Genomic DNA, 26270 nt, shown 5'->3' with positions numbered 1-26270 from the left:
TTTATGGCTACAAAATGCGTTTTCGTGAGTATCACAAATGGGCTAAACAGTTTGTTCCTGATTTTATAATTGCAATCGGTTATTTCAGAGAATGCAGTATGCACAACTTACTTAGTTATTCAACTTGCTTTTTATCTAGTCTGTCGTAAAAGTAACTTTATCCCGAGTCTTTTAGCATCAATGTTACTGATCAAGAGGCTGTTGAAAGTTGTTGTTTTATCTAGATATACAAGAAAACCCCCCGCCCCCCTCGTAGTCTAGGTGAAGCTATTAGATTAAAATATAGTTTATTTTCCTATATTCTAAAATATCAAGAAGATGGTTTATAACTTCTGCTAAAGTACATTGTCAAGATGACGATATGTTTGCATCAGAGACGCAAGCCCTATTAGGTGACTCTTAAAGGAGCTCATACAAATGTAAAATTTTCTTACATAGACACAGGCCTTTTTGTTTTACCAAAACAATTAATATACACCGCCTTTACATAACAAACAGAACTTGCTGTTACCTTTTGGGCGCAGAAATGCACCTCTACATGATATTGGGTATTTAATATAAACATATATATGGATAAGTTTGGTATGAATAATTAATACATGTAACTACAACTTGATTAAAGGGGCTCTCTAGTTGATAAAAAACATATTTGCTTTGTTTATGTTAAGGGCAGTTTTCAAAGAATTGTGTTTAACAAACTAGATAGAGCATTTAAATTGCTCGTGGTTTTTAGAAGCTTTTGAGCAGTTAGAGACTCTGATTGATTTGCTAAAGCTGCTTCTCTCACTGGTCACAGTACTTAATATGAAAAGTACGGCTTTTAGGTTGCCTGGATGGAAAAACTCATCCTTATCAAAAATTCTGAAAGTTATCAATAAGTCAATTTTTGACGCCTGTGGATTTTAGCAATAGGAAAACTATCAAGTCCTCACCCCTGCCCATCTTTTGTTTATGGCTAGTCCCGCCATGATCATCTTTTTAACAGAGTTGGAGTTTATAGTTCGAAGCTTTGCATGAAATTCACTAGAATAATGATCCATAGTTATTAATCGTTTGAGTCCAGTTAATTTATGTTGTCAACTTGTAGCTACTCCATTATCATGAGGTGATAAATGGGATTTGGTTAAATATTCTAATTATTTATAATGAAACATATCAAAGCAGTAAGCGGGTTAAATATTTATTGCACTTGAATCAAACGCCAACAAGGAGTGAAAGACTTGTTTAACATATCCAGGGACCAAAAGAGCCGCCACACAGACTACAATTATTTTTCTTGTGTTGCCGTTATGTCTATCTTTGATATACATAAGGTAAAAAGCAATATAATACCCAGCTAAAGCTTCTCTTGAGTGCGTCTTGCGCTTTATTAAAGTTGGAACTCGAAGGCGTACTCTATCGTCTTTAATTATAATCACGCAGTGTGAACACTTAACCTTCTTTGTTCCATTTTCTCATATTTAGTTATTTATAGAAGATATATCAACGTTTTACAGGTTTTAGTAAATCATATCTTACCTTACTTGCTATGTGTTAATCTTGTAAAAAAGAGCTATTACTGGTTCCAGGGATATATCCTGTTACGAGATGTATTGAGGATGGGCATAATGATATAATATCACCCTTTGTGCTTGATGGAAAAAATTACTTACTAATTTTTTCTCTCTCTTTCAATCACTTTTGATCTTTTACGATCCTTTAAAATAGATGAAGACCGTCACTGTCTTATCAAATTTTACTTTTGATTTCTTCTATGATATATGTATGATGCAATTGATCTTGATACAAACTTGTTGCTGTAAATAAGTGATGAGCTTCTATACGGCCGTTTATATAAAGCTCAGTAACCTTATCTTTGCACGAGCCTTACTAGTTAAATCATGATTAAAACAGGAGATTACAGCAGTTTAATAATTGATGATTATTCTATTTTATGTAACGCATTCTTCTTTCACCCTTCTATCTTCTAAAAAAGAATCCTTATGATAAAAGAAAATGAGTTTGAAGAGCCTACTCCAGGCACAGTTGTTTCTTCCCGTCGTAGATTCAATTATGAGCAGACACAGAAATTGTTGGATGAATTCCATTGCAATCGCAACCCTAGTAAAGTAGAGATGGAGTCTATTACATTCGGTGTTCTACAACGCAAGAATGATTCGGACGTGAGACGAGTCAATCAGTGGTATCAAAATAGAAGGGCGCGGGAAAACAAAAAGCGATGGCTTAGGATAAAAAATTTGGTGACAGAAGACAGCAGTGATACAAACCTATCTTATCATTTTAGTCCAACACTGAACGCAGAACAAAGTGTTAGCAGCTCGCAATCCTCAACACCGAAACTTTTGACAAAGCAAGATATTACCACCGCTCTGAAAACAGTAACTGAAGCATTTCAGGCCGTTCCCAAGCAAAACTTTTTTCACGTTTTGGGAACAAAAGTATTTCGCTCAAAATAGTAATTTAAACTTTAAAAAAAAAATTTACCAGCCAAAATTTATGGGGGGGTTGGGCAATTTACAAATTAGTAATTTATACCCCCCTAGGGGGGGGGGTATAAATTACAAAAAAGTAAAAACAAGTGTGACATGACTTAAAATAATATTGCTAATTACTAAACTAGCATGTCTAATTTACTGGTTGTATAAAGGCCACATTACTATCCTGAGTATAGTAAAATTATAAGCTAGTACTTATACTGGGGGGACCAAACCTTTTTACAAATTGAGCGATTTGTTTTTGAAAATAAAGTTTGCTTGGGAACGGCCTTAGTATGGTATACGATGACACTACCACGGATATATTGAAAGAGTTCCAGCAGGAGTTTTTATACTCACTGCCGTATTAGCGATAATCCTTAGACACACATGAACAATAAATTAATAAAAAAAAAACCCCTTTATTTCTACATTCTACATTGTTATTTGTTGTCATTAAAAGCGATCATAGATGATTTCAATAAGCCTTCATGCTTGAATCCGACCTTTTCATACATACGATGTGCATGATACAAATCATCGTACGTTTCCAGGTAAAACTTTTGGCCCGCTTTACAAGTACGTTGAAGCGCATAACTTAAGCACACTGAAGCCATCCCCTTACGTTGATAATCGGGATGTGTGGCAACAGAATTAACGTGTCCTAAATGTGGTAATCCAAGGGGCATATGAAGAATGACCACTGAAGCAATGACGCCTTGATCCTCTGTAACAAATAGCTGAAAGGTATCAGACATCAATAATTGAGTTTTTAGTTTATATTTGAGCCAATTCGAATCGTCATATCCAAACGATGCTGAAAATACTCTAGTGATGCAATCTAAATCATTTATCGTTGCTTTTCGGCAGCATCCATCATGGTTGTTTAATACTGGGCCTTGTAATTCCCAGGACATGATTAAATCTGTGTCAATATCAATATTTTTGTATCCCAGCCTCAGGAACTCGGCGCAAATTCGTTCTAAAGAAGGCGTAGAAAGTTCATCAACATGATACCTGGGTTGACATGACACCATCTTGAAAGCAGCAGCGGTCTCATCTATGAACGACCCTAGATCCTTTTCGTCTGAAAGCCTGATGCGGAAGCAAAGATTCGACTGCTGATGAACCGGGTTTTGAGGATTCAATGCAATGACACAATCATCGCGAAATAAAACACTGCTTGCTAGACTAGAGTACAGACAGTAATTGAGATCTAGAATGTCTTTTTTGTAATCGGACATGAACGCAAAAAAGGAGTGTCCTGTCAAAGTTAAAAATAGCGGCTTCAGCTGTCCTACTTTTACACATAATTATTACGTAATAAAGAAATCCTAAAGAATTACACAGACCCAAGGTTGGTAGTGAGGAGTCCAAATCTGATGTAACGATTTAATATGCTATGAAACTCTATTGTTTTATTTAAAAAGAACATTACCCGTTCTAGTCTTAAGATCTCGTTATTGTTTACGGCTGAACTGAACTAGTTTATTTAATTATACTTATTTTCTTTATTAGTAACATGTAAACCGTAACACAAATAGGCGAGAGTGTTGGTAATCCTGTCATAAGTAGTAATAACTTACAAAGTGCTGGTACTAAGCACTTTAAATATCTTAGAGTCTCATTAAGATAAGCTGCTTTTAATTCAAACGTTGGAAACATTTTTCGTTCAGGCACCATCCATTTTTGAAGTATCCAAATTGTTGGTTGGAAGGATAGTACCATACGTGACATAAGATTCGTCACATAAGGAGGTCTATAAAAAAAACCAATATCATCAGAATAAACTTTCTGACATAATCTGTATGACACTTACCTCATTGGGTAAAGAGGACGATTTTGAATTTGTTTTAGTGAGCGTCCGTGTGGCAAAAGATCCCAAGAAAAATATAGGTATTGTGATACCATGGATGACCACAGAAGATAATATAATGAAATAAATAATCGGTTCAATAACGAGTCTGGCATACGCATTTTCTCCGTCTGTTTCAAAAAACTGGATAGCAATTGTGTAATAAAATAATGCGCCTACACCCATGGGACCAAACCACCCCATAAATATGGCCTGTCGCCAGTTTGAAATCGCGGGTATATATTTGTACAATCCTAGGATGATGGGTAACCTTCTAAATAATAATACAGCGGCTGCGAGTCCCAGTAATTTCCAAATAGTCAAATTTGTCTCGAGACTATTGAATGCAGACCAAGGCTACAATAGAAAAAAAAATTAATAATTGCGTTGTAAGAGAGGACTTTGGGTATCTACCATGGTTAGACCAATATAGACAAATATACTAAGATTTAAAAGCATGTCGATCACTTCTGTCAAGTGTGCATTTTCTGTTTCAGTTCTAAACCAATCATCCCATGTAAATGAGTTTCCTGCAATAAAGCAAGCCAAAAGATCATCACTTCCTAACAGCCCGACAGAACCCATCAAAAATAACTACAGAATTATTATAAGTATGATTATTCATGTTCATGGGATAGCATGATAACTTACAGATAAGGCAATTGCATAAACCAAAAACGATTCCTTATCAATCCAGTTTCTATAAATGATTTGTGAGCCCAAAAAAGACTTGCACAGGTTTACTGAAGGTCAATCATTACCTTTCTTCGGAAAACCGCAAGGTTTTTCTGGCGACATATCCCACGGCAAATCCAATAAAAATGGAGAAACCAATTTCGTATCCCATAATATACCAGGACCATTTAAGAACTGCGTCGCCAGCTGTAGCCATCTGAATAAGATAAATAGCCAAAAATAAGAACGGATATCCCAGGCCGTCATTAGCACCGCTAATATTCAAACAGTTATTAATAAAATATATTTATGTATTGCTGCGAAAAAAAAAAGAGCTTACCTCTCTGCAACGATTAAATGGCGAATATTAGGTGGCACATGCTGCTCTGCAAAATAGCCTTGAACAATAGAGTTCGCCAAAACCTAAACAAAAAAAAGTTTAATAACATGTAATGATATAAATGTGACTGAAAGACTAACAGGGTCCGTAGGCGTAAAGCAAGACGCAATCATGAGTGCCTCCAGCTAAAATAGCGCAAAAAAAAACAAAATAAGGTTTAAAACAGGGAAAAAAAAATAAAAACTTTTGAATTGATCCAATTACCGCCACTTACAAAAGTTAAACCGGGAATGAAATACCAAACGCAAAGGCCACTCACAACCCACATAAAGACCATAACAGGTCCCAATAAAATTAGCAACGACTTGTATTCCTTTTGTAAGTAAGCCTTGGGTAAAGAAACACCAGCAGCCATGACTTGGATGGCTATTACAATTCGTGTAAATTGTCGTGACACATCCTCTTTATAAACCCAGTCATCAATGTTGATAAGGTTGAATCCTACCGGTCCACATAAAATGCCGCATAAAATAGCAACAGCTTAAAAAAGAAAAAATGAGCTATTTAAATCACTTTGTTAAAGAAAGACATTCATTACATGCTTCTGATATATAAAGCTTCTCTTTAATTACAAGAGAGCATACTCCATATAATAAAATAAAGCCTCCTAATACAGCTGCTACAGTCGAAACTGTTGTGTCAATATCCATCCTCTTTATAAAATTGAATTTGTTATTTAGACAAAACTATCACAATTTGATAAGAAAAGAGAGGAAAAGATGTATTATATACTAAAGATCGGTAGTCATTTGATTGTTGACTATCAGCATACCAATCAATGTAATTGACAAACGTTCCCTAATTCCCCTGCATAAGGAAGAAGATGAGAGTGCGCCATTTGTGCGAGACGTCGAGAATATGAAAGACCTTGTGTCTTTTTATTTCTAGGAATAGGTCATGCGCTATTTTCTGTATTAAAAATTATGAAAATGACGTTTATTTTTACATTGATTATATGTTTATGCGGGTCTCGTTTCACTAGTTGCGCCTGTAATAGGATTATAATAATATATATCCCCCATATCCGTCATCTTCACTTTCCATGGTGGTAACAGTCTTGCCACCTTCTTCCTGGTACCACCCAAATCATCGCTAGCAGAGTGTTTTTCAACAAATCGCACAGAAGCTGGCGCTATTGGGATGTTGCCGCTGCCGCTGTTGATATCATTATTTTTAAGGGATGGTTGATTCCCATATTCCTTATTTCTACTGTCAGTATGGTTCTGTAGGTAACTAAACATACTTACCACTGGTTTAGGTGTATACAATACGACTGGCAGGATTTTATCTGCGACTGCTGGATTGGTGGTTTTTGTAAGTACTGGTTTAGACGACTCTGTCGCCGCTGGCGTAGGCACCTCTACAGCTTCTGGTGTATTTTCCTTCATAGCTAACATGTCTTTACCAATGACATTATCATCCCTGTCTGTTTCAATTAAAGTGTCATCTGTCATACCTGTTTGTCCACCTTCTTTAGCCTCAAAATGAGTTGTGTCCTGACCGGCTGGCAATGTCTTATTCATATGTCCAAAGTTTTCCATAACCTTTATCGGTAAAGCGTCCATCGATTTAATAATAGATATGTAATTAGGAGTGAAGTGACCATATGCTGAGTGGCGCATGGCAGATGATGAACGATTGGGTCCTGGTTGAGGTGTTGTCATGACGGGTTGTGGGTTAGATACGGGCACCCTAAGTGGTGGCAAACTGGATTCTGCTTGGGGTGCCGGTATGCTGCGGTTTTGGCTGGATACTGGCGAACTTGGTACTACAAAAAGTATAAAGCATGTGTATAAATATAGTTTAGTAAAGGGTTAATTGCTTCAGATATCATTACGTTATCAAAAAAAAAAAAAAAAAAAAAAAAAAAAAACAAAAACAAACAAACAAAAAGGATAAATCCTACTACTCTGTCGGTCTTGTTTTTCCGATAACTTGAGCTTACGTTCTGGAATCGATTGACCACAAAGTCTTGCTATGCGTAAACAATCACGGAGAAGTGGAGAGGGTAAACGCTTACGAATTCGTACTGTAGGTGAAGGACTTCGGCGTTTGGGAGACGCTGAACGAACTCGGCGTCTTGGTGGATTTGGGCGACCTCGGCGTTGGGGAGACAACGAAGGACGGAGGCGTCTTGATGAATTTTCTTGACGATACTTATTCATGTCAAGGGGCGAAGATGGTCGACGATAGAATCCGGAAGGGTACCGTGTACGATGACGGCGAGGGGATGGGCTTCGGTAAGAAAAACGATCCCTGTTCTCAGCTCTATAATCCACTCTTGTATCCGTATTATGGTTACGCGGTGGTGAAGCATTGCATCCATGGGCACCAATTTGGCGAGCGACAGGAGATGTTGACTGTCTGGTGATGGCCTTGTCATCATTATTACTTTGTTTTTTCGTGGCTTTATCCCCTATAGAGACTGTCACTTTTCTTGATGCTTTATCTGGGTTCTTATAGTTACTTGTATTATTCTTACCTTTTCCTATGTTAGTCGTCATTTGTATCTCCTTAGTTCGATTGCCACGATCTTCCTTTGCTTGACTACTTTCGCGAATGGGTGAAGCAGGTGGTGTGTCATCAATAACTATAACCACTCTGTTATCTGCATTGCTTTTTGGACTAATGTTTCTGCGTTCATTGTGCCTTATTTCGCGGACTTCAGCCCCTTCTTTGGATGTCTTTTGGTGTGGTGAACTGATTTCTGACATTTTGCTGCGGAAGGAAAGAAAAGTTAAGAAATAAAAAAACGGCCTTTCTTTTATTTTTCGCGGCACGTGATTGTTTCAACAGTCAAATAAATTGCATGACGCATAGTTGAGACCTGATATCTGATCATCGCCGGCTCCATTGGGGGTTAAGAAATAAGTGTTTGGCAATGCCAATCGGAGTTTCTTGTTTTGCCAGCTTTTACAGTGCAGTATTGGCACTTAAAAGAAAAAAAAACGTTTAAATTTTTTTCTATTTACTTGTCAACATTGAGCGAATTAGACATTGAAAATATGTCCATTTAGGTTTTTTTTTTGAATGTTTTATTCACTTTTTTTAACTATGCTCCTACAAGATAACGAGTTGTTAACTTTCGAACTACCATCCACTTTCTTACCAAAACGAGATATCGGCTAAATGTTCTGTACAAGATTTTTTTTTTTAAAAAAAAAAAAAAAAAAAAAAAGAGGGAGTTCCCATTCGCAGTGGCAATGTACTTCATTGATTCTCCAACGTGCTATCTCAAAGCCAAACCAGTGCTCTAGGTTTTCCCTGCTCTATTGCTACCCTCGGGCGATACCCCAGTATTGAACAACCTCCGAATTTATGCCTACGCTCAAACTCGAATGTTGACACCAGACTCTCTAAGACACTGTTTTCGACAAATTCACAAAGTACACTGTTAATTCCACCGAAGAATGAATTCATCTCTTCGAAGACCGCAACTTTGCGTACAGAAAGGCGTAGATCTAATAGTAAATTCATTATTAAATTTACCGGCAGGAACCTATGGAGTCGCGTCAAGTGAATGGCTCAACAATACAAGGAGCGACACTCTATATGAGCCTAAATTGGATGTTCAAAATCTCTTCCTCCTGTCCTAATCGAGGTACAAGCAATGGTGGACGAAAAGTTTATGATGAGACTAATGCAGTATGCGATAAATGTTATTGAACGATATGATTCAAAGCCCGTTGTGTTAATTTTCTGTGTTGGCAAGATCTCACCCAAATCATTATCTGCTCAATTCACTCAATATACCAATAATCAGCGACACTTGCGGGCAATGTCTAGAACTCCTTATTTTTTTCAAACGTATTTTTTTCAAATAAACGTATTTTTAGAATCACGCGATGGTCTTCACGTCGATTGACATGCCATATCATCTAAACTTCATAGGATGATCGATTTCTGTTTTCCATAAAATCTGCTTCACTACTGGAACGCAGATAGACAATTACCAAGCTCTGACTTGCTTGGGAGGTTTTTGCAAGTGTTTCTATTTTAATTATAGGCTCAAACATAATGAAGTAATTAAATCATTCTGACATAAGCTCTTGTTTATCAGCCTACAAATAAAGCTGGTTCACACACTTTATTCTTCTCCCTTTTCTTTTCCCTTAACATATTTCTTTTATCGTTTATGAAAGTAATTGATAATGTACAAAGGTTAGTAAGAAATGATTCTTGTTTCTTTTAAAAGATGTTAAACCAAAAAAAAGATATTGTTGCGGTGTTGCAGCTGCGGCTAGTCTTTGCTATAGGAGGGCGGCCCCCTTGGCAGGGTTCTTGAGTTTTTAGAAACTCAAGGGCTGTGAAAAACAGTGGTTTGCACTGTGAATGGCTTTGTTCATACTGGCCTGCTGTTCTTGACCAGAATTGATGTAAGTGATACAAAAAATACGTTTAAAAAAAAATACGGGGGTCTAGACATTTCCATACTTGCGATCATTTCCATCTCCAGTTTGGGCTCAGCAATGTTTCTTAGTGTTTGAAAACAACGATGATGTTGGAAGTTATCCTCTGGAAACCCTTCAGGCAATATCTTCTTTTTTCTGTCAACAAAAGGTAACACTCTTTGATCACTCATATAGCGAAGACAACACCATTAAATTTTTATACAAGATAGCGAAAGAGGTAACCGTTGAAGAAACCCAGTATGAAAGTAACGTTCAACAGACTTTGGATATAGTCTTGACAAGTAATGACAAGTGCTTAAACCGAATTAAGAAGTCTTTAACAGGTGTTCCTGATATCAAAAAGGCAGAAAGGTTAATCGAAAAAGGCCTTACGTACAACGCTAGTGTCAAAGATAGTTATCCGATATATCCACAGACTCTCAAAGCGATTTAGAACTTCCTGAAAAGTTACCTGTTGGAAACAAACGTCCTTCTACAACACCTCAATTAGCAGCCGAAATCGCATTTATCAAAAGATTCAAAGCAAAGGTTGGTCGCATGAATTGGACTCAATGTCTTACAGAAGCCCACGAAAATCATCTCTTATCACGCTATACAACTGGATCCAGTCTTAGCGCCAATTCCAGTACACATTGTCGTATTTGGGTACGATTCACTTAAGAATAATTAAGCAAATTGTTTAAATAAATAAACTATGGAATTAAAACAACCTTTGATGTTGCATACCAGCATACGCATGTATACTGCTATACAACTTCTCCTACTATGAGTACATACTTCTATATTAAAGATTGCATGATTGGCCTAAATACGATATACGAATGACAGTTGGATACAGAATGCTATACCACTGAGTTACGATATCACCGATCGAGAAGAGAATCTTCTCAGATCAAATCAAGCATTATAAGAAAGAGAAACTTAATATTAATAGTTCTCTCAATGTATTAGCTACCCAGAGAGAGAATAGAACAGCTATTAATATAAATGGTTCATTTACTTATATATTGATATAATTATACTGCTGATAAAGAGTATAAAGAAATAGTGTATGAATTAATGGATACCTATCTTCTACAACCAAATATACAAATAACGATAAGACGTTTTATATTTGGGATCGTAATTTATTCATTACAAAGATAATGAATAAATGATCAACTATTATGTTCTATTGCCAATTACACTTGACAAACAAGTATGCATCTTTTACAGTAACGGTTGCATGATCTGATAAATAAGTGTCTCGTAATACTAAAGATTTATTAAAATACTCATGCTCCCGATCCGCTGATATGGGACAACGTTAACTGGAAACAATTCTAACGAGTAGTATTCATTTAACCTAAGGCGGGAAACAAAGTATAGATCTATTCCAAAACCAGAAAGATTGACTCATCATTAAAACTCAGGAGAGTTGTGCAGTATAAAAAGGATCAATTATTTCATAGCAGCAGAGTTCTTTTAGTCTATTTTTACCTCCAATAAAGAAATACTTTTATCTCATTACTTTTCTATTATAAATATTTTGTCAAATACCACACTTTTTACATGACATTACAAAGCATTCAATAGAAAGACTCTCTACACCCATGAAATATAAGTGATAAAAAAAAAGCAAATACGGCTTCATATTTGTGGGATCAAATGACTTTAGTGCTGGAGATAGAGAGGGAGAGTGAGATTAGATTTTTAATATATCACAAAATTTACATGTGTTGTATTCCAAGCAATATAGCGAGAGAAAATACAATAATAAGAGATGTAGTAAAATCAATTAGAACCGAATAGGGGCCAAAAAAGAAATTGCTTTTTACTGCTTGAAATAGGCCTTCAAATTTATACTGTTTTCATGATATAATATGTGAGTTCATTCGATATGTAAAAATATAGCATGTCTGTTTGGAATACTTACTGAATAATGTAACCAAAAGCTTATTTTAAATATTAGATTTAAAATAGAGTTTGTTTTTCTATCTGGTCTCTCTTAAACTAAAGTATCAAGATCGTTTATAATTTCTGTTAAAGTGCAATATCAAGATGACTGTATGCTTGCATCAGAGATATCAGCCCTATCAGGCGACTCAAAGAAGCTCATACAAATGAATAATTTTCTTAAATCATGGACACAGGCCCTTTCGTTTACCAAAAAAATCACAATATACTGCCTTTGCATAATTAGGTATTCAGTATAAATATATACATGCCTAAGTTTGGTATTAATAATTAATACATATACAACTTGATTAAAGGGGTTCTCTAGTTGAGTAGGAACATATTTGTTTTTGTCTAGGTAAAGGCCGATTTTTAAAGAATTGTTTTCAACCAATTTGGTAGAGCATTTAAACTGCTCGTGGTTCTTAGAAGCGTTTGAGCAGTTATAAATTCTGGTAGATTTGCTAGAGCTGTTTACCTCACTGGTCACGGTAATTAATATGAGATGTAAAGCTTTTCAGGTTGTCTGCATTAAAGATGAAGAAAATAAATCATTAATGCTTGCACTCGGGTACGGTAAAAGACAATGTATCGGCATGAAATTTGACCGAACAACGTGTGATTTTATCCATGCTTTGTAAGCATTGCTTTTCCCCCTTTTTCTAGTGCCGGAATTCATTTGGTCCACGACAGGAAACTCGATTCATAAAGACAGTGTGATTGCTTATGGTTATATCACACTGAGTCCTCAGGATTTGGACATTAAGTTCAAGAAACGATATTAAGAATTAAAAAAAGAAACTTTTTATACCCATTTTTCCTCTCTTTGTTTGTTTGTCTAGATGTATATAGTTAATCTGACAACGAAAATCCCAATACATGCTGTACCGTACCCCAGAATAAACTAAAACAAAAAAAGGAATTAGGCAATAACAAAGAAAAATGATGAGACGTAGCGTGATTACCCATTAAATATTGAATGCCTTTATCATCCCATGCCACCATTTAAAACGAAGATATTTGGGTAGCCATGTAAATAAATGGAATTCTGACATCCACCCGTTTCTTCCATAGTCACGCGCACGAGCAAACCCGTTCCCGAAAAATAAAAAGTGCCACAAGGTAAAACACGGGTCCTATATGACTCTATCAAGCTATCCCACTCTGTGAATCATATTCTCTAACGTAATAATCCACTTGAGTAAATACTTATATATGGCTGCTCCCTTCCCTTTTTTTTTTTTTTTTTTTTTTTTTTTTTTTTTTTTTTTTTTTTTTTTGCGTTATTTCTTTTCATTATCATTTTATAAAATGTCTTTTTCTACAAACCAACTTGTGTCGGTGTATAACCACCATGTACTTCCAAAGTTTACCTTTAAAAACAAAGCGATAGCAATCACAGCAGCTATTACCATGTCTATGACCTATTTCATCCTAAAGACATTAAGACCTCCCAAACATCTTCGACATATTCCTCATATTAGCCCCCTTAGTCTCATTCGGTCTCTTTTTATTGGAGAGCCCTATTGGAATCGTGCTTATCGGGTCTATCTTCCAATCATTGATGATCCTCAAAACCACAACGGACTCTACTTGGTAAGAACCCCCCCTTTTTTTGTGATTGTTCTACGACCACTGTTTAACCAGAAAAAAAATATTTAGGAATATGGCAGAACTGGTTGGGAAATCTTTATTTGCAATCCTCAGGTTGTCAAAGAAATGCTATTGAAACAAGGTAAAATTTCTAAAAAAAAACCTTTACCGGTATGGCCCTACCAAGAACTAATTCGAGAGAGAAAAAAATCAGAAACTTTTCCTAAATTAAAAGGGACAGACATCTTCACGGATACACTTTTTGATAAATTTATGGGAGGCCCCAATATAGGCCTACTGGACGGTGAAGCCTGGAAAGCCCAACGAAAAATGGCTAATCCAGCCTTTCATCGTGCGATGCCTGTTCAATTATTTGGTGAGTTGGCTGTAGACATGTTTCAGGTGATGGAGACCATGGGTGATACCATTAATGTTTCAAAGATGATGGAAGGCTGGACCTTGCAAGTCATTGGCAAAGCTGGATTCGGTAATAGATAAGAGTTGTTTATAGACTTTCCCCTGTACTAAAAAAAAAAAATTGCTTATAGGCTTCGATTTCAACGCAATCAAGGATCCAAATAGTCCTTGGGTGCGTACCTACAATATTTGCAACGAGGGATTTAGAAATACCTTCTTCTTTGTCTTCCCCGTCTTTGATAAAAAGTACCTCTGGATGTTCCCCAAACGTGTCTACATTCATCAAGAAATGGATCGCTTTCGGCATATGCTGCAAGATGTCATTGATCATAAACGTCTTTCCTTGAAAGATAAAAACTACCAAAATGACGCCTTGGAAGAAAATGAACGAGATCTGCTTACTTTATTGATCGAAAGTGAAATTAGAGGTGAAGGTGTTATGACAGACGAAGAGTTAATGGTATGAATGAGAAAAAGTCTACTACGCAAATTAATTATTAATTGTCCCCCCACCCACCTTAAAAAAGAGCAACCTACGGTTCTTCTTTGTAGCAGGTTTATACATAGTCCTACTTCCTTCCCAAACTAGAAAAATCTGACACTCGTTTTTTAAAAATTTAGGCCACGATACAACATCGAGTACACTCTCCTTCGCTATTCATTATTTAGCAAAACATCCTGTAAGCTGTGAACGAATCATCACCAAAAGTCAAACGCAATTAAATTAACCTTCTTTTTTGTTTTCTTATCAGGAAATCCAACAAAAGGCAAGGGAAGAAACCATCAGAATCCTAGGAGACGAGCCAGTGGACATTTTGCCTGTAATTGGAGAAACAAAACAAATGACCTATATCAACCAAATCATGTTGGAGGTAAAATTGAGAAACATGTATTGCCAATAATAAGCATCTGTTTAAAACCTTTTAATATTTTTAGACGCTGCGTATCAATGGGCCTCTTCCTAGTCTAGTCCCTCGATGTGCTAGCAGAGACGTAGAGCTATTCGGCACATTTATTCCTAAAGGCACACCCATCAATGCCAACATATTTAATATTCATCACAGCGAGAAGCTTTGGAAAGACAGTCATGTATTCAACCCAGATAGATTTGAAAATGAAGAAAGTAAAACCTTGTTGATGGCATTTGGCTACGGCGGAAGACAATGTATTGGCATGACCTTTAGTTTGATAGAGCAGCGTGTGATGCTGTCTATGCTTTGTAAGATTTTATTGATATACATGAGGGGCGATTTTATAATACTCACTATTTCTTTCTTGTGTAGTGCGGAAATTTACTTGGTCAACACCCGAGAATTCAATTCATAAAGATGGTGTCCTCACAAATGGTTATTTAATGCTGAGCCCTCAGGACTTGGATATCACTTTTAAAAAGCGTTATTAAAAAATATTTATTTTCTTTTTCTGCGTTCCTAATAAACATTTTCTAAACGGGTTGTATGCATATGTGCAATGTTTATTTTTTCGGTACACAAACTCACAAAAAAGCTATAAATCTTTATTTAAATTTCTGTATTTCCGTCACGATCATCAGTGACTCCGGAAAAACACAGATATTTGTAACCAGCCATGCGTGAGAAACGAGCAATTTTGACTCATATATTATTTTACGGTTCTAGTGATGCTTCTCATGACACACGATTTTCCGTTAGTGCTACTTAAGTCAAATATATTCGGTTATAATTTATCCTCGACCAGAAGTCTTTGTTCTTTTCTTGAGACACAAACATTGAATTAGTGAATGTGGTTTACAATACATTTGTTTCACAAAAACAAAGTAATAAAGCGTATCTGTAAATCCTTATCGCAATGTATACTACAACAGGTTCATTGTAGCAACAATGCCATAGAGCATATCTTTATTGTGCTAACAATTATTATGTAGATCCATGATTTTGATGTTTTATGTTTGCAAGTAAATTTCTATTAACGGGTTTATTTTGTTTGCTAAATTTAGCAACATGTTACTATCCTAAAATAGAAGCATTAAGTCCTCCATAAAATAAAAAAATAACAGCTCATTTTTTCCCGTTTCAAGTCAAATGATCTTGTTCTAAGAGCCCCCCCAAAAAAGACAAATCTTAACCGAAATGAGTCATACAAGTCTGTTGTATATAAAGACTTAAAGAATCAGATAAATGCTTATTTTTTGATACTTTAAGATTTTCTCAATTATGTCTTTTCCTACTTCCTCAGTCATTGCAGAGCGCACCATCGTCTTATACAATGAACATGTTGTTCCCAGGCTCACACCAAGAAACAAGGTGATTGGTATCAGCGCTGCTGTTGCCATGTCCTTGTTTTACATGATCAACAAGGCCTTGACGCCACCCAAAAAGCTACGTCATATACGCTATGTCAGCATTCTCACGATTCTTCGATCTGTCATAAGCGGTGAACCCTATTGGAATCGTGCGTATCGTATATATAAGCCTATCATTGACGATCCTAACAATCATGATGGCCTTTATTTGGTAAAATAGTAAGAGTGTACAGATTTTGGGATAGCATCTGAATTAGCGAGTGGATCGCAATTTTTTTTTCTATGGTAGGAGTATAACAGAGCAGGATGGGAGGTTTATATCTGTAACCCGGACGTTGCAAAAGAGATGCTCATGAACCAAGGCAAGTTTTATTTTTTTTTAAAAAAAAAAGAGTTACACGTAAAAAGAAGCTAAAAGTTTTTCATGTACTACGACTACAGATATTTATCCAAAATTGGACATTCCAGAAGAGGCAAAAAACACCTTGACCGATAAATTTATGGGAGGTCCGAATATTGGATTTTTAAACGGTCATCAATGGAAGACACAGAGAAAAATGGCCAACCCTGCATTTCACAGATCGATGCCAGTCAGATTATTTGGCGAGTTGACGATTGAAATGTTCAAAGTCATGGAAACTATGGGTGAAACCATCAATTTTTCAAACTTGACAGAAAGATGGACTTTGGACGCACTTGGAAAAGCAGGGTTTGGTAATAAGATAAAAATGCATATTAGAACATAAGGGTTTAAATGATTAACATCCAAAAAAAAAAGGATTCAACTTTAATGCCATCCAGGATCAACATAGCCCATGGGTACGCACGTATGATATATGCAACGTGGGTATTCGCGACCCGTTTTTCTTTGTGTTCCCTAAATTTGACAAGAAATATCTCTGGCTATTTCCTAAACGAAAGCTCATTCATGACGAGTTGGATCGCTTTGTCCATATGCTGCAAGAGGTCATTGACACAAAACGTCTTTCTTTAAAGGACAAGGATTACAAAAATGAAGCCTTGGAGGAGAATGAAAAGGATTTATTGACCTTGTTGATCGAAAGTGAAAATAGAGGTGAAGGAGCTATGACGGATGAAGAATTAATGGTAAAATATCTCAATCTTATTATGTTTGACAGTTTATTTATTTCTTTTATCTATTTAGAGCAACTTGCGATTTTTCTTCATAGCAGGTAAAAAAGAGAACTGTTAAATTGCATCGGGTCATTTCAAGACTAAACAAAAAAGTACTTTATTTGTAGGACACGATACTACATCAAGCGCACTGTCGTTTGCAATACATCATTTGGCGCAAAATCCCGTAAGCATACAAAAGGCTGGGCCAAAACATGATATTTGTATATATTAAAAATTTGTTAGGACATCCAACAAAAAGCAAGAGAGGAAGCAATTGCCATTTTGGGGGATGAACCGGTGGATGTTCTCCCCACACTTCAAGAAACTAAGAATATGACCTATATCAATCAAATCATATTAGAGGTAACTAGTAATTTTGTGGAGATGACGCAAATAAAAGATGTAACTAAATACACATATTTTAGACATTGCGTATCAATGGGCCTCTTCCCACCATTGTTCCTCGTTGGACTACTAAAGACACACAATTAGCCGGAACGTTTATACCTAAGGACATGCCTGTTAATGTCAATTTGTTCAATATTCATCATAGTGAAAAGTTGTGGAAAGATAGTCATGTATTCAATCCGGATCGATTTAAAGGAGAGGAAAATAAGTCGGCTTTTCTAGCATTCGGATATGGTGGAAGACAATGTATTGGTATGAATTTTAGTTTCAATGAACAGCGAGTGATGATATCCATGATGTGTAAGTTTTTCTCTGCCTAGTCTCTTTTTTTTGTGAACGCTAAAATTATAATATTCATTACCATGTAGTGCGAAAATTCACTTGGTCTACACCTGAAAATTCAATCCATAAGAACGGCGTAATTACAGACGGATTTATTGCCTTCACTCCCCGCAATTTGGATATCAATTTCAAAAAGAGATATTAAAGGTCGATCGTCTGATTTTCAATTTTACGTTTTGGTGATACCTCAGTCATGTAACCATGAATTATCAAATTTAAAATATTAAAATATACGCAATTTAATTCATTTATATGACTGTAATAAGAACCTTCTTTGGCCTGGTAGAAAAAAGCTAAAAATTTCTGTTTTTGAGATCGCCGTCCCCCTTTCTTTTTATAGTGCCCCTTACTATTTATAGCAACTGTTTTTCTGCAAAAGGGCCTAGATTTTGATTTCTACCAAGCATCTGCGTCACTTCAGAAAGTTTAATAGCATAGTAACCATTTATACTCGTTGTTGATGTCATTTACATAATGTCGGACCCTAATTACGTCTGCCCTGTCCTCGGAAACACAGCCATGACAACCTTTTTCTCCCTGGAATTATTGAGCAGCCGGTGAGCTTTTTACCTGAATATCTAGCTTTGAAAAAGTGAGAAAGGGGCACTTCAATACACTCTAATAGAAAACGGGACTTTTTTCTTTCAAAAAAAAAAAAAAAAAAAAAAAGAAGGTCCTTATTGATTTTTTTCTTCATAATGAATAAAAGAAAACATAACATCCGAATGGACTCTTTTTACTGAATGACGTTCCGGAAAACAATTTTTTACATAGTACTCAATTAGCTTTAGATAAATTACTTTCATCAAGGTAATTTATGATTAAATTGAGTAATCTATGCAAATAAGAATCTTTCCATTTATTTCTGCATAGAGACTACAAAATTAACACTCTTTTGTGAGGCCATTACAAAACGAAGCGTATCAATTAAAAAAGGCTTAATAGACAATTTATAAGATGACAAATTACTAGGATTACGACGCGTAGTACATTCTGATGCAAAAAAAAAGCCAAGTAAAAGTTTTTTTTGACTATGTGGATCCCAAGCTTATGATAACAAAGTTATAAATATACATCCTTTAAATACAAATGATATAAACAAACAAAAAGGGGAAAGAAATATGTAATTTGAATGTATAGCAGATATATCAGGATGATTGCTTTTATCCATGTATTGTAGGTTTCAAAACCATGCCTGTCATTATTATAAAGTGCGAAACACTATCCTAAAGCTAAACTAATTAAAATGCAATATCACATGTGTGTACCTTTAATAACGTTTAGCTCAATTATCTACTGTGGAACATTTACCGCGTAATTGTTGCACACATTTATTACTTGTTGTACGAAACGAAAAAAAAAAGCACAGGGCCCATTTTTCTTTTTTTATTGTTTTAACTCTCTCTTTTTTTATATACAACAAAACATATATTAATGGCGTACTCGAGATCCCCACCGCAATCGCCTTCATCTCCGGAAGACTGGCTGTCAAGAGGACCGCAGTCAATAAAGACTTATTCGACAAGTTCATCCCGGTCTCATGCCTCTAGGTCGCAATCGTTAGCATCTGCTTCGAATCGAGCATTTAACTCGGCCAACTATGAAAGCACTGCCCGTGTTTATTTCTTGGAATTAAAATCTTATCTCAGAGAATTATTGGCTCAAGGTAAAAAAAAAAAAGAAAAAAAAATAGAGGGAGCATAAACTTAAATGAAAAATTATTTTAATTATAGAGGCTAGTGAAGGAGCACATCCACAGAGAGTGGCTGCTCGACAAAAATTAACGCGATTAAGTAATCTCCAATTCCATGAATTGGCAATGGATGTGTATGACGAAGTGGTTCGAAGGAACAAGAATGATAAATTTCGTATGTTTAATTTTATAATCCTTTCAGAAAAAGTAACACCATTATTAAATGTTCTTTTTTAGTTCCATTTTTGGCAGTGAAAGAAGAATTCCATCCAAAGAGAAATCAAGCAAGACAGAAATTAGCTACGTTACCCGTCGGTAGATTCCAAGACCTTGCTAGTGATGTTTATTACGAGTTAACAAGAAGATATACAGCGCTTGTTGAAAATGAAGTAAATTTAAACATGCATACAGACATGATATATTTTACTGATTCTTTTTTTTTTTTTTTTTTTTGTGTAGGAACCCGAAAGTCCACCTCCTATTCCTCAAATTCCTCCTGTATCCTATAGTCAGCCTAGTAAATCTACCAACATTATACCCGTGAAAGGCATGATCAGCGTAGAAAATTTAGATGACGACACTTTTAATAAAGGTCGATCACCCACAGAACAAAAAGATTATTTTAGTAATAGATCTACAGCCAATGTAAGTCCACCCAAAAAAAAAATTAAGCGGAAGGGGTGTTTAAATTTTTTAATTATCTTTTTTTGTGTTACTTCGTAGTCAAGTGGCGAAATCGAAAAAATCAAGTCAGATTACGAGTATCAAATCAATATCATGACGAATAGAATACAGCAATTACAGGCTGATATTTCTGTAAGCATTCTGCAACTTATTATAGACGACAAAAGTTTTTTGCTTACATTTTTTTTTTTTTGGGGCTTTCAGGAACGAGATGATAAAAAAGGCATGGATCAAGAGTCCAATATTCGAACTAAACAGGTAACTTTCAATGAAACTGAAAAGTAAAGATAAGAGGGGACATTAATATTCCATTGGCTAAAAAAATAGAAGGAAGAACAGGACCAAAAGATGATTCGTCAAATGGAAGAGCAATATAAAAAATTAGACGACAAGTATAAACAATTGGATCGGGATTACACAAAACAACAAGAGGCCGTACGAGATGTGAAAAATGAGACAAAACAAATGTTAGATGAATTAAAAAGACTAGCAAAAATAAACGATGAGCTTTTATCCGAAAAAGAAAAATCAGATGCTCAGATATTAAAACTGGAAGCTGAATTAAAAGACTGGCAAATGAAATATGATAAAACACGTATTGAACTTCGTAGCATTAAAGGTAAAAAAAAAAACAGTTAGAATGAGGGAGGAAGTAAACTAAACAAGGTGTTGCGTTATCAGCGTCATCTATGATCGAAACAGACGGCAAGGGTAATCTTATCAAGGAGAATTTTATTCAACCTTCAAAAGATGGATTTATATCTCAAGATCATATTCTCACTTATCAAGCTTCTATTGATGATCTTTTACTGTCTGCTAGGTAAAGAAAAAATAAACACTTGTGCGTTCAAATAACCCTAATCTTGCCTGTTAGATCGAGTAATCCAGCCCAAGTGATAAACGTTATGAAAAACATTGTGACAGTATGTCGTTCTATTACAGAAGAGATTGAAGCACAAGAGGGGACTCTATTCACAGAATCAAGGAATTCACTCTACGAATTAAAGACATCCTTTTCAGTATCGTTATCTGATCTTTTGGTAGCCGCCAAATATCATGCAAGTGGAATGGGTATTAGCCCAGTCAGTCTATTGGATAGATCTGCTGGCCACTTGACTTCGGTAATTGTCGACTTAATAAAGCTATTAGGAATGAAATCATCCAATGACTACAATGATAGATCAGACACTAATAGCTATTATGGAAGTATGCTCAGTAGTAATAAACCCTCGAAGAACTCCACTTATTCATCACATGAAGATACACGATCGCAATTGGATTTGTTAGCCTATAAACAAACAAATGGATATTCACCAAAGTCAAACAGTAATTATTCACCAAAACTAAACAATGCACATGCTCCCAAACAAAGTGGATTAACACCAGAAGAATTAGTGGTAACTGATTTTTTCACATTATTTTCATCCAGATTTTAATGTTTCTTTTTCGTTCAGAAATATCTTAAAACAGAAACAGATAATATTGTGCAAACCATCCAAAACCTACTAGGCGCATTACGATTAACACAACAAAATGGCGAGGTTCACACAATAATTAGTTCAATTGTAAAAATTGTAGCAACTATCTCCGAGCTAGTTAAAGCAACCTGCCAAAGTTCATCTGGTTACGCGTACCGTCATCGATGTGATCCTCTCTTGAACCAACTCAGTAAATGCTCAGAGCGTTTGACAATGATTCAAGGCCGCTACTTTGTGAGGGGTGCTACAGCAACAGCCAATGCAAAACGAGACCTTGCTAAAGAGGCTTACGAGATTGCTAAAATTACAAAGGAGTTGATCACTTTGTTTGAATCACCAGCTTAAAAAAATACATATGAACCACCTTCCTTACTCCATTTAGATATCTATCTATCTCGCAATCATAACAATTACTACTACTACTTATTATCTATTAAATATTCCCCCCTCCTATCATTACTTTAAAATAGTGAATATGATCATGCAAAAAAAAAAAAAAAAATTAAAAAAAAAAACTTTGTGGAAGGGTGCTTGTAGACAATTGGAGATTTTTTTATGTACACTTTTTCAAATGTGATTGGCTACTAATTCAATTTTTAGAAGCGCTTCATTCTATTTCTTTGATCATAGAAACGGTAACCAACGAAAAGAACACCAACAAGACCACCAGCACAAATAATCTTAAATAAAACAGAAAGAACACCACTGCCGCTTGATTTCTTGACGGTCTTGGGTGCTTGAGGGGCAGCTTCGACAGCAGCAGGAGGAATGGATTTAGTTACAACAGAGATGATATCGTGGTTATCAGTCACTTCACCAGTGTGAGCACTGAAACCGAGGTAAATTTGTTCGGGAAGAACAACATCGTGTGTCTTGAAACAAAGATCCCATTCATCTTCAGTACGCCACATCAAATCCAGTTGAAGGTAGTTCTTCTTGTGATATGTTAAACGTGCACGAGTAGGGTGTCCCTTTGCTCTGAAATCAGCCTATACAGAAACATGGAGGTTTAATTTCCTCGTCTTTCTTCCTTTAGTGTGTCTCTTATCCACGTACCTCACAACCAGCAAGTTCACTGTCACTACCATCCTTGTCATTGTTATATGACTGAGTACCATCACCAAGCATAGCCATTACATAAGGGAATGTATGGCGCTAAAGAATATGATCCATCAGTATACACCCTATTTTTTCCAAACCAACTTAGATCGCTTACATGGGCTCTTTCATTATCATAAGTATCAAAAAATATACCGAGACCTTCAAATCTGTCAACAGAACCAAAGACAGGACCTTCTGTCATTCTTTGCTTTGTGAGCCACACTGTACAAGAAAGAAAGGTCAATACGCAAATGAAAAAAAAAGAGAGTAGGGCTGTCAGAAAAAAAAACAGTGATACTTACTAGCAAAACCATCACCATAAAGATGGCCTGAGTTACCATCTACTTTAAATTCAACTTCTATTTGAAAATGGTCACCCATTAAAGGCTAACTGAAAATATTAGACATGGATTCTCTCGTTGTTCCTTGATTTCTTTTTACCAAACGAGACCACAAGTAACCGAGTTGAGATTGCTTTGTTGATGTCAAACGAATTTGATGATTGGTGTTAATAATTGTGTTTCCAGCAAAATCAAACCATCTATTTTGAAGTTCGTCATCTAAAGTTTTTCATATTTGAGTACAGCTAAAAACATCTCGTTTATTTAAAAGAGTTACCAATATAAGGCATGGAAATGGAATGGGTTCTCATGTTGGCAGTTCCTTGAGCAAGTACACTTGTACAAGCTGCAATAGCAGAAGCAAGCACTACAAATATAGAGCGCATTTTTCGTATTAAATGAAGAAGGGGAGAAAACAAAAAATATTAAAAAAACGCGTTTTAAATAAAAAGGAGTTTCAAATTTTATTTGTTTCTGTCCATCAAACGACCGACCAACTCCTTTTGTATCTTTGCTTGTCTTCTTGTCTCTTCCAAGGAGCTCAGACTTCTCAAGTCGTTCACAATATCTTTGGTTTTACCAAAATAAACTTCTTGTAAAGAATTACGCATCTTCATTTCCATATCTTCTACCATGCGGCCAATGTTTACAATATGTGCAGCAGGATCATCAACAGGGAAATCTTGCTCAATTTGTCGAGTCATACTACCACTCAAATTCAAGTTACCAAGGTCCTGGTTGCTGGTAATCATGTAGAGCATAATAGTAGAAGTCAGCTTGTATTGTGCATTACGTCCACGCTCTTGAACTTCAAATACGTGAATAGAGTCCCAGGCACCCTTCATACGTCTAGCGCCATCGCCCACTAAATAAATCTATCGTTACATGTTTCCATATATTCAGATGTTTTACTTATTATTTACCTTTCTTGATCAACACAACAACAGCAAACTTGTCGTCAATTTCAAATGCATAAACGGATGAAACACCACCTTCATAGTACATTTCACGATAGGTATCAAAAGCCTCATTAGCAGCGACTTCCAACTTTCGAAGACTAGGAGAAGGAATGGCTCCATCTGATAACTCGGGTTCATATTCATTACTCCAAGGGGATCTAGTATAATACATGAGTTTGTTTTTGTTGTTTCGTGTTTTTTTATTTCTATTTTGAAAATCAGTTCCATCTTTGTACCTGTAAGAATCGCCATCTCGGTTATAATCACATATAAGATAATCCTTTCCAGTCTTTGAGCAACGTTTTACTTTTAAAGGTTGGTCAATAGCCGATAGTAATTCGTCAGCCAAGTCAGGATTGACCAAGTCGAAAAGTTTAGCCAAATTCTCCTCCACGTTTTGAGGAGGCAAACGACGCATCAAGTCCAAGGCACAGTCAAATTGATCACCCTACATTGAACAAGAGAGTTATGAGTATCTATGTGTCTGATTAACTGTAGATGCATTCAATACCATCTTGTGAAATAGTTTAAAAGATATGAAAAATGAGTTTAATTTTTTACAGGTCCCTCCTGACCAAATATAATTCAGACAATCAAGAGATATTTGCGGACAGTCTTAAAAAATGCAGTAACAATTATTCAGGCAAGTTTATTCGAATAAAGGTTTTTATGACACCAGACAACAGATGATCAAGGCAGAATTTCCAGAAAAACAGCTTGGTTTAATAAGCTTACTGATATTTAGTGCTTACGTCTCAAATCGAGTTTAACTTTTGTAAGTTCGTGTGATATATTTAACACCGTTTAATGAATACAGCGACTGGGTAACATCCCGATCTCTTTAAAAGCATTATCAGCCAAGTAAAAAAGTTATGATTTCTCAAATTAGATAAGAAGATTATATGTGGCTTCTTTCTTATTTATCTACAAACCATTCAATGGATTAAAAAGCTGGTATTAAATGTTTAGTTGAGTGATCCTGAAGTCTCATTTTTCTCTATTCACTGTAGTATTGCTATCTGACTTATAACGACAAATGAACCAAATGATTACAGATGAGTTAGTTTTTTTAATATCCAAAGTAGCCTGAAACAATGACATTTTTCAAAAAATACATACGAAAAAGTGATCTTTTTTTTCAGCACCTTTTTTTTTATTTTGTCTCCTGAATAGCATCAAAAGCCTAATATTATACGAGAGATAAAAAGAAGCAATGAGCTGTCGGTGAGAAATATAGTCCAAACAAACCACCTTGCGGAAGACTGTCCAGTGGAAGCAAGCGTAGCTATGATGATGATAGTGATCCCTGTGAAGCTGCTCATCTCTTACCTTCAACCTCAACTAAAAGAGTAAAGCCAACTATTGAAAGAGACAAAGTGCTAATGTATGCTTTTAAAGACAAGCTCAATGACATACTGGCAAATGATATTATACATTTTATTGAATCAAGTGCCGATTTGGAAGCTCACAAATCTGAAATCACTTCTAGTACAAGGCTTCGCAAAGGAACAGCTACACAAGCTCAACAAAGAATAAATGCTGAACCCACTAAAATTGAACATCTTTTGAGAAGAAAGAGAGAAGAAAGGACACCATTACAACGTGGAAAAGATTTTGTAAAGAAAAACTTTGTCAATATTGTCAAAGAACCTCGAACTAATATAAAAGGAAAGGATAAAGTCACAAAGCGAGCACCTAAAGCCAAAAATGATAACGAATCTGTTAAAACCAATAAAGAAAAACCGAAAGTCAGGATTTTATTAGCACTTCGCTAGATCCATTCCTCAGATCTGTTTTACTAGAAGAGATACAAAAACACGAAATTCAAGACGCGGCCTCATCTGCAACGGATTACCTCTATGAATAAATCCTCATAATGCTGAGATGTGTCGTCTTCAACAGCGCTAAGTTTTAAGTCGCTAAAAGTAGTAGTATTGATTTGCATCAAAGCATGACGTATTAATCACTGATATATATTTGTCGTATTGGAGTATGATTCACTTAAGGATATGTATGCAAATCGGTTAAATAATTGAATTACGAAATTAAAATAATTTTTGATGTTGCATATCAGCATACACTTGA

At 35.7% G+C, this 26270-nt stretch overlaps 10 protein-coding genes across 10 annotated transcripts; 5 read left to right on the top strand and 5 right to left on the bottom strand.

Annotated features, from left to right (window-relative positions):
- Positions 1 to 1982: 1982 nt before the first annotated feature.
- On the top strand, positions 1983 to 2845 carry EV154DRAFT_485489 (uncharacterized protein; the record flags this gene model as incomplete). Its single annotated transcript, XM_051598758.1, has 2 exons — positions 1983 to 2455; positions 2749 to 2845. 2 exons carry the CDS (start codon positions 1983 to 1985, stop codon positions 2843 to 2845), a joined length of 570 nt encoding a protein of 189 aa, XP_051453420.1.
- A 34-nt stretch (positions 2846 to 2879) lies between these two features.
- EV154DRAFT_522497 (acyl-CoA N-acyltransferase) lies at positions 2880 to 3653 on the bottom strand. The gene has a single exon (XM_051603002.1). It carries the CDS (start codon positions 3509 to 3511, stop codon positions 2918 to 2920), a length of 594 nt encoding a protein of 197 aa, XP_051453419.1. The 5' UTR covers positions 3512 to 3653; the 3' UTR covers positions 2880 to 2917.
- Positions 3654 to 3723: 70 nt separating this feature from the next.
- EV154DRAFT_522495 (Cation/H+ exchanger) lies at positions 3724 to 6129 on the bottom strand. The gene is made up of 9 exons (XM_051603001.1): positions 5943 to 6129; positions 5619 to 5884; positions 5485 to 5529; positions 5345 to 5427; positions 5091 to 5279; positions 4981 to 5029; positions 4744 to 4923; positions 4294 to 4686; positions 3724 to 4233 (listed from the first exon to the last, which is right to left on the bottom strand). Exons 1-9 carry the CDS (start codon positions 6052 to 6054, stop codon positions 4147 to 4149), a joined length of 1404 nt encoding a protein of 467 aa, XP_051453418.1. The 5' UTR covers positions 6055 to 6129; the 3' UTR covers positions 3724 to 4146.
- Positions 6130 to 8135, bottom strand: EV154DRAFT_522486 (uncharacterized protein). Its single transcript, XM_051603000.1, has 3 exons — positions 7797 to 8135; positions 7311 to 7682; positions 6130 to 7172 (listed from the first exon to the last, which is right to left on the bottom strand). The coding sequence occupies exons 1-3, from the start codon at positions 8116 to 8118 to the stop codon at positions 6364 to 6366; spliced, it is 1503 nt and encodes a 500-aa protein (XP_051453417.1). The 5' UTR covers positions 8119 to 8135; the 3' UTR covers positions 6130 to 6363.
- Positions 8136 to 13021: 4886 nt separating this feature from the next.
- On the top strand, positions 13022 to 15224 carry EV154DRAFT_605928 (cytochrome P450). The gene is made up of 9 exons (XM_051607503.1): positions 13022 to 13347; positions 13414 to 13486; positions 13559 to 13831; positions 13893 to 14221; positions 14289 to 14316; positions 14383 to 14441; positions 14514 to 14633; positions 14698 to 14980; positions 15045 to 15224. Exons 1-9 carry the CDS (start codon positions 13063 to 13065, stop codon positions 15161 to 15163), a joined length of 1569 nt encoding a protein of 522 aa, XP_051453416.1. The 5' UTR covers positions 13022 to 13062; the 3' UTR covers positions 15164 to 15224.
- A 1122-nt stretch (positions 15225 to 16346) lies between these two features.
- Positions 16347 to 18160, top strand: EV154DRAFT_29295 (cytochrome P450). Its single transcript, XM_051594815.1, has 6 exons — positions 16347 to 16756; positions 16821 to 17149; positions 17208 to 17235; positions 17305 to 17363; positions 17423 to 17542; positions 17605 to 18160. The coding sequence occupies exons 1-6, from the start codon at positions 16543 to 16545 to the stop codon at positions 17905 to 17907; spliced, it is 1053 nt and encodes a 350-aa protein (XP_051453415.1). The 5' UTR covers positions 16347 to 16542; the 3' UTR covers positions 17908 to 18160.
- Positions 18161 to 19299: 1139 nt separating this feature from the next.
- On the top strand, positions 19300 to 22269 carry EV154DRAFT_522467 (uncharacterized protein). Its single transcript, XM_051602999.1, has 10 exons — positions 19300 to 19595; positions 19663 to 19797; positions 19860 to 20011; positions 20082 to 20267; positions 20346 to 20438; positions 20511 to 20564; positions 20634 to 20925; positions 20988 to 21126; positions 21181 to 21703; positions 21761 to 22269. Exons 1-10 carry the CDS (start codon positions 19364 to 19366, stop codon positions 22127 to 22129), a joined length of 2175 nt encoding a protein of 724 aa, XP_051453414.1. The 5' UTR covers positions 19300 to 19363; the 3' UTR covers positions 22130 to 22269.
- On the bottom strand, positions 22270 to 23690 carry EV154DRAFT_522465 (legume-like lectin family-domain-containing protein). Its single transcript, XM_051602998.1, has 6 exons — positions 23504 to 23690; positions 23327 to 23445; positions 23188 to 23272; positions 23001 to 23107; positions 22841 to 22939; positions 22270 to 22773 (listed from the first exon to the last, which is right to left on the bottom strand). Exons 1-6 carry the CDS (start codon positions 23610 to 23612, stop codon positions 22381 to 22383), a joined length of 912 nt encoding a protein of 303 aa, XP_051453413.1. The 5' UTR covers positions 23613 to 23690; the 3' UTR covers positions 22270 to 22380.
- On the bottom strand, positions 23665 to 24812 carry EV154DRAFT_522463 (F-actin-capping protein subunit beta). Its single transcript, XM_051602997.1, has 4 exons — positions 24697 to 24812; positions 24422 to 24633; positions 24150 to 24343; positions 23665 to 24091 (listed from the first exon to the last, which is right to left on the bottom strand). The coding sequence occupies exons 1-4, from the start codon at positions 24697 to 24699 to the stop codon at positions 23691 to 23693; spliced, it is 810 nt and encodes a 269-aa protein (XP_051453412.1). The 5' UTR covers positions 24700 to 24812; the 3' UTR covers positions 23665 to 23690.
- Positions 24813 to 25088: 276 nt separating this feature from the next.
- On the top strand, positions 25089 to 25960 carry EV154DRAFT_574768 (uncharacterized protein; the record flags this gene model as incomplete). The annotated part of the gene is made up of 2 exons (XM_051606436.1): positions 25089 to 25244; positions 25423 to 25960. The coding sequence occupies exons 1-2, from the start codon at positions 25222 to 25224 to the stop codon at positions 25958 to 25960; spliced, it is 561 nt and encodes a 186-aa protein (XP_051453411.1). The 5' UTR covers positions 25089 to 25221.
- Between the last annotated feature and the right edge of the window lie 310 nt (positions 25961 to 26270).

Source organism: Mucor mucedo, assembly GCF_025094135.1.
Source record: "Mucor mucedo strain NRRL 3635 chromosome Unknown EV154scaffold_116, whole genome shotgun sequence".
Classification (NCBI taxonomy): domain Eukaryota; kingdom Fungi; phylum Mucoromycota; class Mucoromycetes; order Mucorales; family Mucoraceae; genus Mucor; species Mucor mucedo.
The sequence above is the reverse complement of the archived record's forward strand: the minus strand, read 5'-3'. Positions and strand labels throughout refer to the sequence as shown.

What these genes read in the sequence shown, in the direction of transcription:
- EV154DRAFT_522467 (XM_051602999.1), top strand. Translation starts at nt 19,364, where the DNA reads ATGGCGTACTCGAGATCCCCACCGCAATCGCCTTCATCTCCGGAAGAC. An exon ending in CAGAGAATTATTGGCTCAAG is followed by an intron (nt 19,596 to 19,662) that starts GTAAAAAAAAAA and finishes TTTTAATTATAG; the next exon opens with AGGCTAGTGAAGGAGCACAT. An exon ending in CAGCGCTTGTTGAAAATGAA is followed by an intron (nt 20,012 to 20,081) that starts GTAAATTTAAAC and finishes TTTTTTGTGTAG; the next exon opens with GAACCCGAAAGTCCACCTCC.
- EV154DRAFT_522486 (XM_051603000.1), bottom strand. Translation starts at nt 8,118, where the DNA reads ATGTCAGAAATCAGTTCACCACACCAAAAGACATCCAAAGAAGGGGCT. An exon ending in TAAAGCCACGAAAAAACAAA is followed by an intron (nt 7,683 to 7,796) that starts GTAATAATGATG and finishes CGGATACAAGAG; the next exon opens with TGGATTATAGAGCTGAGAAC. An exon ending in AAAACAAGACCGACAGAGTA is followed by an intron (nt 7,173 to 7,310) that starts GTAGGATTTATC and finishes TACTTTTTGTAG; the next exon opens with TACCAAGTTCGCCAGTATCC.
- EV154DRAFT_522463 (XM_051602997.1), bottom strand. An exon ending in CGAGATGGCGATTCTTACAG is followed by an intron (nt 24,344 to 24,421) that starts GTACAAAGATGG and finishes GTATTATACTAG; the next exon opens with ATCCCCTTGGAGTAATGAAT. An exon ending in TGTTGTGTTGATCAAGAAAG is followed by an intron (nt 24,092 to 24,149) that starts GTAAATAATAAG and finishes AGATTTATTTAG; the next exon opens with TGGGCGATGGCGCTAGACGT.
- EV154DRAFT_29295 (XM_051594815.1), top strand. Translation starts at nt 16,543, where the DNA reads ATGGGAGGTCCGAATATTGGATTTTTAAACGGTCATCAATGGAAGACA. An exon ending in GCGATTTTTCTTCATAGCAG is followed by an intron (nt 17,236 to 17,304) that starts GTAAAAAAGAGA and finishes CTTTATTTGTAG; the next exon opens with GACACGATACTACATCAAGC. An exon ending in ATCATTTGGCGCAAAATCCC is followed by an intron (nt 17,364 to 17,422) that starts GTAAGCATACAA and finishes AAAATTTGTTAG; the next exon opens with GACATCCAACAAAAAGCAAG.
- EV154DRAFT_605928 (XM_051607503.1), top strand. Translation starts at nt 13,063, where the DNA reads ATGTCTTTTTCTACAAACCAACTTGTGTCGGTGTATAACCACCATGTA. An exon ending in ACGGTTCTTCTTTGTAGCAG is followed by an intron (nt 14,317 to 14,382) that starts GTTTATACATAG and finishes TTAAAAATTTAG; the next exon opens with GCCACGATACAACATCGAGT. An exon ending in TCAACCAAATCATGTTGGAG is followed by an intron (nt 14,634 to 14,697) that starts GTAAAATTGAGA and finishes TAATATTTTTAG; the next exon opens with ACGCTGCGTATCAATGGGCC.
- EV154DRAFT_522495 (XM_051603001.1), bottom strand. Translation starts at nt 6,054, where the DNA reads ATGGATATTGACACAACAGTTTCGACTGTAGCAGCTGTATTAGGAGGC. An exon ending in GCTTTATATATCAGAAGCAT is followed by an intron (nt 5,885 to 5,942) that starts GTAATGAATGTC and finishes TTCTTTTTTAAG; the next exon opens with CTGTTGCTATTTTATGCGGC. An exon ending in CATTTAATCGTTGCAGAGAG is followed by an intron (nt 5,280 to 5,344) that starts GTAAGCTCTTTT and finishes TTTGAATATTAG; the next exon opens with CGGTGCTAATGACGGCCTGG.
- EV154DRAFT_522465 (XM_051602998.1), bottom strand. Translation starts at nt 23,612, where the DNA reads ATGCGCTCTATATTTGTAGTGCTTGCTTCTGCTATTGCAGCTTGTACA. An exon ending in TTATGGTGATGGTTTTGCTA is followed by an intron (nt 23,108 to 23,187) that starts GTAAGTATCACT and finishes TTTCTTGTACAG; the next exon opens with TGTGGCTCACAAAGCAAAGA. An exon ending in ATGATAATGAAAGAGCCCAT is followed by an intron (nt 22,940 to 23,000) that starts GTAAGCGATCTA and finishes CATATTCTTTAG; the next exon opens with CGCCATACATTCCCTTATGT.
- EV154DRAFT_522497 (XM_051603002.1), bottom strand. Translation starts at nt 3,511, where the DNA reads ATGGTGTCATGTCAACCCAGGTATCATGTTGATGAACTTTCTACGCCT.